Raw genomic sequence first — 9,106 nt, 5'->3', positions numbered from 1 at the left:
CCCAGAACACCCGGAGTTCAGAGTACCAGGAGCTCAGAACATTGGGAGCTCAGAACACCAGGAGCTCAGAACACCAGTAACTCAGCACCAGGAGCTCAGAACGCCAGGAGCTCTGAACACCATGAGTTTAGAGTACCAGGAGCTCAGAATACTTGGAGCACCGAACATCAGGGGCTCAGTACACCAGAAGCTCAGTGCATCAAGAGGTCAGAGACCAGGAGGCTGCGTACGGGGACAAGGCGACTGTGCAACGCAACATGCCCCGAAAGGCTGTGCAAGGCCGGCTGCCACATTTTGTCCCAGCGTTGCCACATTGCAGGCCAGAAGAGCCTGGTGACGCAACATCTGCTGTGGAGTGTTTGTCTGCGCTGAGTGGTTCGGGCATCTTATCTGATCTCGCTGCTCGTGCCAGAAGTCACCGCTCGGTCCCGGTCTCCCAGACCTGATTGTGGGCTCGAATATCCCGTGGCGCCCGTTGAGGCGCGATAGGATTATTCATGATTGGAATGGTGGCGGAATGGTGGAATGGTGCGGAATGCAGTTTTGAATCTTCATAGCAGCTGAAAAGCTATACGGGCAAAGCTACAACCTATGTGTCAAATCCTCTGGGCTGTAGATTAGCGTTTAAATAAATTACACCAGTGGGGCATCCGTCACAGATTCCATTCGCATACGTTGCATATTGCATGTCTTGCATCGGGCATGTTCAGGTCGCACTTCGCTCAGTTTTCCACGCTTCCCCGGGCGTGACATTGACTCTGAACAGCCCTTGCATTAGCACTTACACAGCTCAGCCAGTTTGGTTTATGAAACGGTGCTTTGGTGAGCTAATGCGGCGGCGACTTCAATGTCAAGCGTGATGACCTGTACTTGACTGGGATGACCCGCGGCTAGTGACAGCGATGCACTGAAGGTCTGGTGACGTCAGAGGGCAGAACGGCCCGTGCCGAGCGTTGCGATACATTAAGCTTTTGCCGTCACATTCTGCTGCTGACCTGAAATTCCACAGTTGGAGGGCACAGGGCGCGGTTCGCGGGACAAGCGCTGCTTAGCGCGAGCTCTGATCCAGAAATCTATCCGTTCAAAAGGTCGTGGTCATTTAAAAAAAGATGCTGTTGAAGACATATCACGAAAGGTGCGAGAGAATTGCTCAGTGTCCCAGTCAGGGCGCGTGCGATATGTAGTATAATAATAAATCGCTGGTACTTCAGATGAAGTGTCAAGTTATTGGTGATAGAATATACAGCAGAAATGCACCATCGATTCGGGTACATGCCGACCTACCAGCCAATTACGGGCCGCCTTCCCGCTTCATCTGGCGGGTCGGGCCGTAATCCTAAAGTACAGTTGGTAAATCACATATGGAATATCTCCACACATGCCATTATTTTCCCATTGCTTCAACAAGGTGTCTCATGTGTGCCATGATGGGTTGCAGCATTCTGAGATCTCTCAGCTAACTGTACGCCTTATTCCCGACCTTTCCGAGGCTAACATTTAACATATTATGCGCATCCATCGAATTAATGCAGCCGACGTGTTCCTCATTTGTGTCCGAGACGTGCCAGCGTGAGAAGGCTGCCGCGCTTCGGCCGGTCTTGTGCGCACTACAGCGTCCACCCGTGGCCCAGCATCGGTCCGCTAGGCGTCCAGGCAAGCCTCAGGCAAATATCTCCCGTCTGCCGATCGAGCCCTACCAACAGAAGTATGCTGTGCAAGTGCTTCTTACTGGCTGCAACGGCTGAGCGAGCTGCTGAGTCACGTGGCCGCTGCACCCGAGAGAAGTCGACTCCCAGATTAGGTAATACAAAGCAGGCGATGCAGACAATTGAAATCCACTGAGTCAGCTGTACAGTACATATGACATGCAGTGGCACATGGTTGCCCTCTGACTGGTATCGCAGTCTACGTTGCAAAGGTACTGCAATGTAACCAAGACAGCCCGGTAGACAATGAAGCCCGTGAAACTCGAGGCTCATGGAAATTAAGCTGCTCCATGCATTCATTTTATCACTGGCCATTTTTCATTGCACCGTATCGAACTTAATTGTTACTGTAATCAAGATTTAGCAAATGCCTATTGTCAACCCCGCTTAGTCAACTCATGATACTCGTGTCAGGTGTGGAGGTGACGGCCCCAACGTAGCGGAAGAATATTGGCCGCAAAGCTAACCATTCTTATATCTCTTCAAGGGACCAGGGAAGGAGTTAGTGAGCCGGAAGCTGCCGATTGTTACCACTTAACGTTTGGCGACCATATTGCCGCAGTCCAGTTAGGCTGGTACCGTATCTCGATACGGCTGAAGGCGTATCATGATGTAGAACACACACATGGCCAACACTGGGTGCTGTCAACATTACTATGTGAGCAATGGTGGCGAGGTACTCCTGGTGCGCGCGCTCTCCAAACAGTTGATGGGCGTCGCTGGTGCGCTGACGCAACCGCCAGCGCCGCTCCAAACCAGAGCCACTGAGAGAACCAAAAACACCGCCACGCCGGGCCTGTTCTTACAACAGGACGAGCGACACACCCACCGGCGGAAAGTAAAACACGCGGCTCTTTGCCATAATAAACACGCGGAAGCAGTAAAGCTCCATCCGACTTGCGGCGGTTGGTTGCGGTCCCAGATGGCCCGTAAGCACATAAACCATACGCTATATGCTGACAATGTGTGTATGCGCGAGGTGCTGTCCGAAAGTTATGGTTACGCCGTGATAACAAGTCTGTATGTAAACTGAGCACATGCGCGTGTTATTTCTGATTAGTTTGGACAATAAGTCGTTGGCTGTCTAAATTGCATCCGATGGCCGCCGATTGCGCCGTACGTAACTCGTTTCAGGGGGGGGGGGGCGATTTGATTATTTTGAAATACACTTGCATTCGTTAATTCTGCGTAGTGACGGTGAAACAACGGCAGTTGAGTCTTCAGTGAAGTTTATAACCGAGGCAGATACAACAGCAATATTCATCCGCAGGCATGTATGCATGCATTCACATACGTTTGCAGTTGAGAACCCAACCCCCCAACCCCTAGAAAAAGCGGATGTTGGCGCCTTTCTCCCGATTTATGTGACGTTGTTGCAGGGACGAAACGGGGGGGGGGGGGGGGGGTGGCGAGAAACGAGTCACACAACTTCAGCAGGGGTCACAAAACCTCGGCAGTCACAAAACCTCATTAGGGGTCACACAACCCCATCAGCGGTAACAAAACCTCAGCGGGATCACAAAACCTCGGCAGTGGTCACAAAACCTCGGCAGAGTCACAAAACCTCAGCAGGGGTCACAAAACCTCAGCAGGGGTCACAAAACCTCAGCTCGGCGGCTCCCCTGAGCCTGCGCGAGTTGGCGACACTAAGCGCGGGCGGGAGTCGCCGGTAAGTCTGATAGCAGCGCTCATATATGCATGTATAAGTAGGAATGTGTCACCCAGGCTGTGAACTAGTGAACAAGCTCTAACAGACGTAGGTGGAAGACCAACCCGGCTCATATTGATGCTCCTTAGCGAATTATAGACGGTTTATAATGTATGACGTTTTTGTTTTCCTGACTTAAATGGATGGGATCTGAGATTTTCAAAGGGCGGAAAGTGTAGGGGATTGCGTAACACAAGTTTATATAGAGTTTGGCTTGATCCCGGGAATTGAATGCCCGAAAAGCTTAACTATGGAACGGCTAACAGGGGCAAATGTCATGTGTCAGACAAACAGTATAACTCTAGAACTAGGTGCCTGCGAACTGTGTTTGCTTTGGACTTCCCTTTCAAATAGCTGAAGGTGGAGAGGCATTAGGTGGCCAGTAACAGTGACTTTATTGTTTAATAATCTTCAAATTTGCCCTAGGATTGCACGATTCCATGGGTTTGCCTTATGTTTATGTCATTGGGTACGGCTTTCGGTTTATACGTTACGTTGCATGCATGCAAGGGCGCCGTGGCGCACGGGCTCCTAAACCAGCTCAAACCGGCCTGCATCGGGATTTCGGGTAGCAGAAACCTTTTTGTCATTCATTTATCAAGCGCAACGTGACGGTGAAATTGAGGAATAACCATATAAGATAAAAGATGCATGAATAACCATATTATGATATCCATCCTAGCCTAGTGTTGATAGTGGTGTCCATAATTGTGGCCAAGCTTTTTAGAGTCGGAGATAGATTACAATATTTAGCAAGTATCGTTCTGTACGTAATGTCGGTGCGTGTTTGCATCACATTATGGGAACTGTTTCCGAACGTTTATTCCAGTAGGTTTTGGGAGCAGGCCCGAAGGTGTGACTCATCCTTTGTTCTGCTAGCCCAATCTAGCGTGGGCGATATACATTGAACGTATAGCTCTGCGATCGATGTTGGTTTGTTTTACGTACGTCTAAGCTGGTACGTCAGGTCTGTACGGTGGGCATCCTGGCATAACCGTCTCGTCAACCTCCGCAGACTTGTTCGCAGATTTAGTCCTAGTCCGAGGAGCTGAGGAAGCGCCGTGTATTTAAGCTGTAAAATGGTTGTTTATACCCTTCAGATGAGGTCTATCATAATATACCGAAGTCTTAATGGTCAGTAATTCGACTATCGGTACGAATTGCGGGCACGCTCTTCGGCGATGACTGGAGATCGCGTGGCGCCTCCGTCGGGCGCAGGAAGGGGTGAGAGCTGACGGTCAGCGTCAGCCGTATCAGTTCTGCCCCGCCGCCGCCGCCGCCTCCGTCCCGTCTGAGCTGAGTCAGGTGAGCGCCGACGGCGTCATGGTGGGGCGATGCCGACTGCAGGCCGGCGCCGCCGCCGTCACCCTGCGCGTGTCCGGCCTCAGGTGGCGCCGGCGCGCGCCGCGCCCGACGCAGCGCCAGCATCGATTCGACGGGCGCCTGCGCGCTGGCGGCGGCTGGCCGGGCGGGCTCTGGCCGGCCCGGCTGTGAGTGCGCCGTGTGCGGCGAGCGGCGACGTGATGCGCCGGCTGCTGACGTCAGTCCGGTGCCGCGCGGCTGGACGGCGCCGGCCGCCGGCGGCAGTGCGGCCCGCGGCGCCGTCCCAGTAACAGTCATGGGCAACGTGCCCGGCTCGGAGGCCGCCGAGCACGACTACGAGGAGGTCAGTGTCTGTGGCGGCCCGGCGCGCGGCCGTCCACGCGCGCGCGCGCATCGCTGGCTCGGTGCTGGGGCTCCCTCCCGCAAGAGGAGCTGCCGTGATGCTGTTTGGCACACCGCTGGGCCGCTCCTTTGGTCTCGGCTCGCAGGACGCGCGCCCCTGACACCGTCTCGAGCAGCGCTGTACTGCGATCCGCTGGTGGATGCCGCTCCTGGGGCCTGGGTCTCTAGGCGAGACTCCGGCGCGCCTGCGCGTGGCGTGGCATAGCATGACACAAAGCGAGGCCTCCAGCTGTAGGAGGTTCGCGGCACCAGAACAGTTGCGGTTGGCATTGTCTCTTTTCAAGATAAACTTCATCACTGCAATTTTCGAAAGGGTGACACTAATATTACCTTTACAGTCACGTACATATCATCATCCCTGCCGTCCTCTTTGTCTTTGAATGGTTGAATGCCCTGAGGCCATGACGTCCCCTTAGTTGCTGTGGTCTAGTCCCGTCTACGAATTGATTATCGGTTTGTCGGCGCTAGACTCGCGGCTGCCATTATGTTACAGATGTCAGTGCTCGCTGATACCGCTTTCAGACGAGAAATGCACTAAATCGGCTGTTATTGCGGGGACCTTACGGTGCAATCAGCGGGTCACGAGCGTCAGCGTCCGCTGGGGACTTCCCTGGTGGTGTGGATGTAGGTCAGTAATTACGGAGTGTAGCCGCGTCCCGACATTTGAGTTGAGCCTGAGAAGTCGAGCTTTGGCAGTTCGAACTGTGGTATCGACCCATACGTACGTTATTAATGCAATCGGAACGATTTAATAGGATTTCCCGCCCCGGCCAGGAAATGTTACCGAGGCTGTGCGCATCCCCGGGTCCTGTCAGTATGAGTAAGGGCCCTTTTCCGAACGCTTGCTTCGCTTCAATGCTTTGAAATATTTCGAAATGTTTCCAAAAGTGTGAATAAATGTTCACGTCCGGAAAGCCTCAAATGAAAATTTTGGTTGCACTTGACTGACCTAAATTAGAAACGCAAGCAGCCGGAAGCAGTTCAATTGGTAAATATGTGTGCATTTGATAGACATAAATTGCTCGTTATTATTGACTGATTTTCGCAGTAATGTGTTACCGCCGGTAACGAGGATGTCCACATCTAGTGTCAAGGGATCAACGGAGGAACAATAAATGGAATGATCTTTTCAACATTGTGATGCGTCAGTCATCGTTCAGCGCGTTCCGATACTTTCCCTACCAATGGCCTGAAGTGATTAAAAATTCGCACATTATTCACCGCAGATGCAAGTGCTGAGGCTTGCACCTGCTGACAGTTCTAGCTATGCCTGTCCGCCCCCGGTGCCGCATGACTCATGCCATTGAGCGGGTCAGCACCGCTCCCGGCCGGCGCCGTCCGGCGGGACGCGGCCACTCGCCTGCCGGCACCTGGTGACCGGCTGACCCGTGAGTGGGGCCCGATCCTTCGCGCCGGCCGCGCCGTGCCGTTCAGACGCGGGGAGTGCGCTGGCGGGCCCGGGCCGGCCGATGGGACGCGACGGTAGCCGGCCGCCGCGGACCCGGCAGCTGAGGACGGCGCCAGGTGACGGGAGGTCGCTCCGGCGCGCGGCGGGACGGACCCTGCCGCCGGCGGAGCGAGCTGGCCGGATCGATGGCCGCCCCTGGCTCGACGGCATCGACCGCGCCAGCGGCCGTCGCCGGCGAGCAGGCCCGCTCGGTGACCGGTGACCGGTCACCGAGCTCACGACTGCCGCTGCCGGTCCCGCTGTGGGCGGCGGCGGCTGCGGGCGAGCCGCTCGACAGCGACCGCCGGGCGCCCGGGCTGGCCGGCCACCCGTCCGACCATTGGCCGCGAGGAAACAGGCCGGCTGGCGACCGTTCGTTCCGTGTCAGTGTGTCTCAGTCTGTGGTGGATGGAGCAGGCGAGGGTGCCTTATGGCGGCGCTGATCCTCGGTACCAGGCGTAGCTCCACGGGTGCCCGTTCGTCCCGTGTCGGAATGCGTCAGTCTGTGGTGGCTGGAGCAGGAGAGGCTGCCTCACGGCGACACCGAGCCTCGGTACCAGGCGTAGCTCCACGGGTGCCCGTTCGTCCCGTGTCGGAGTGCGTCGGTCTGTGGTGGCTGGAGCAGGCGAGAGTGCCTCGCGGCGGCGCCGAGCCTCGGTACCGGCGCCAGCTGGCCGCCGCTCGGCCGCGGGCCGACTGTTCGCCGGAAAGCCGGTATTGGCGCACCACGGCCAGGCTGCTCATGTTCGTCGCGCAGCATTAACATCGCGACGTGCCATTGATCCGATCGCGACGGCGGATATAATGATCGGCTGATGCGACATCAGCGTGTAACGACCGTGACAATGAGTGCTGCATAAGCCTGGGCTTCAGTGTACCATCCTATATGTCGGCGCTTGGGGTGAGGATGCGTTTTCAATTATGTTTAGATTAATTCTTTTCGTTTTCGAACTAGTGGTGGGAGCAGTTGTCATATGGGACCAAATGGGAATAAGTGCGACGAAAGCCAGCCAGCCAACGATGCTTAACAATTGCACTTGCTTGCCAAAGTAAAAGCATCGCGGATTAAGTCATTGTTTGGGCTGCCGTTCCCGTCTGGCGTGCTAGTATGTACGCCACGTTCGGTCCGCACGGCCGTCGTCAGGTATTGTGGGAGTCTTCTGGATGACTGAACAATACCTTATTTTCAGCCATGTACGCGTCACAGCCTGACCTATTATCTTCTTGAAATTGATGGGATTCGAATCAGGATCCTCTTATTGGGAGTCCATTGCTGCACCAATTGAGCTAACCGGAAAGACGGTTAGTTCTGTTGCTCGAAGGACGGTACGGTTGACCGGTTCCTCCGGGTTTCCTCAGTTGGTGCAACAGGACTCGCAATCAGAAAATCCTGGTTCGAATCCCAGAATTCCAAGGACAGAATTCGGGTTTTGACGCAGCACCTGGTTGAAAATTAAACATCACCTAGTCGTGCTCACGACTCCACAACATCTGACGACGGTCAGGGAGTTACCTGGCGGAAGCGTTGTATACCTATCAGCACAACAGGCGAGGAGGATGGTCTTAACAATAACAAGTATAACAATTAACAGAACATGTTTGTCATGTTAATACTCATGTATGTTATCACCAATCCCTCGACTCAATCCTTCCGTAATGCTGTAATCTGGCTTCAAAAATATTATTGCGTACGCTTTAACGAAGCGAGACTGGGAGGTGCAAAACACGTTTCATTTCACTACAATACGCACGCACGCACGCACACGTACGCACTCACACGTGCCCACGCACGCACGCACGCACGCACGCACGCACGCACGCACGCACGCGCGCGCGCGCAGCACACACACACACACACACACACACACACACACAACACACACACACACACACACACACACACACACACACACACACACACACACACACACCACACACCACACACACACACACACACACACACACACACACACACACACACACACACACACACACACACACACACACACACACACACACACACACCACACACACACACACACACACACACACACACACACACACACACCACACACACACACACACACACACACACACACACACACACACCACACACACACCACACACACACACACACACACACACACACACACACACACACACACACACACACACACACACACACACACACACACACACCACACACACACACACACACACACACACACACACACACACACACACACCACACACACACACACACACACACCACACACACACACACACACACACACACACACACACACACACACACACCACACACACACACACACACACACACACACACACACACACACACACACACACACACCACACACACACCACACACACACACACACACACACACACACACACACACACACTTTTCTTACCACTCGCTTTCTTACCACAAAGCGATGACACAAAAGCCCACTAAAATTGCTACGCAGCGGGCATATACGACCGCACACAATCCACACT

General features: G+C 54.3%; 1 protein-coding gene across 1 annotated transcript in view; it reads left to right on the top strand.

Annotated features, from left to right (window-relative positions):
* The first annotated feature begins 4,982 nt into the window (after window positions 1–4,982).
* LOC119108037 (monocarboxylate transporter 9-like) overlaps window positions 4,983–9,106 on the top strand; it is a 38,609-nt gene continuing 34,485 nt past the window's right edge. The window contains 1 exon segment of the mRNA XM_037231621.1: window positions 4,983–5,080. Coding sequence (XP_037087516.1) covers window positions 5,033–5,080 — 48 coding nt within the window. The 5' untranslated portion in view covers window positions 4,983–5,032.

The sequence above is a fragment of the Pollicipes pollicipes genome, unplaced genomic scaffold (assembly GCF_011947565.3).
Source record: "Pollicipes pollicipes isolate AB1234 unplaced genomic scaffold, Ppol_2.1 Scaffold_6686;HRSCAF=7923_pilon_pilon_pilon, whole genome shotgun sequence".
Taxonomy (NCBI): Eukaryota; Metazoa; Arthropoda; class Thecostraca; order Pollicipedomorpha; family Pollicipedidae; genus Pollicipes; species Pollicipes pollicipes.
The sequence above is the reverse complement of the archived record's forward strand: the minus strand, read 5'-3'. Positions and strand labels throughout refer to the sequence as shown.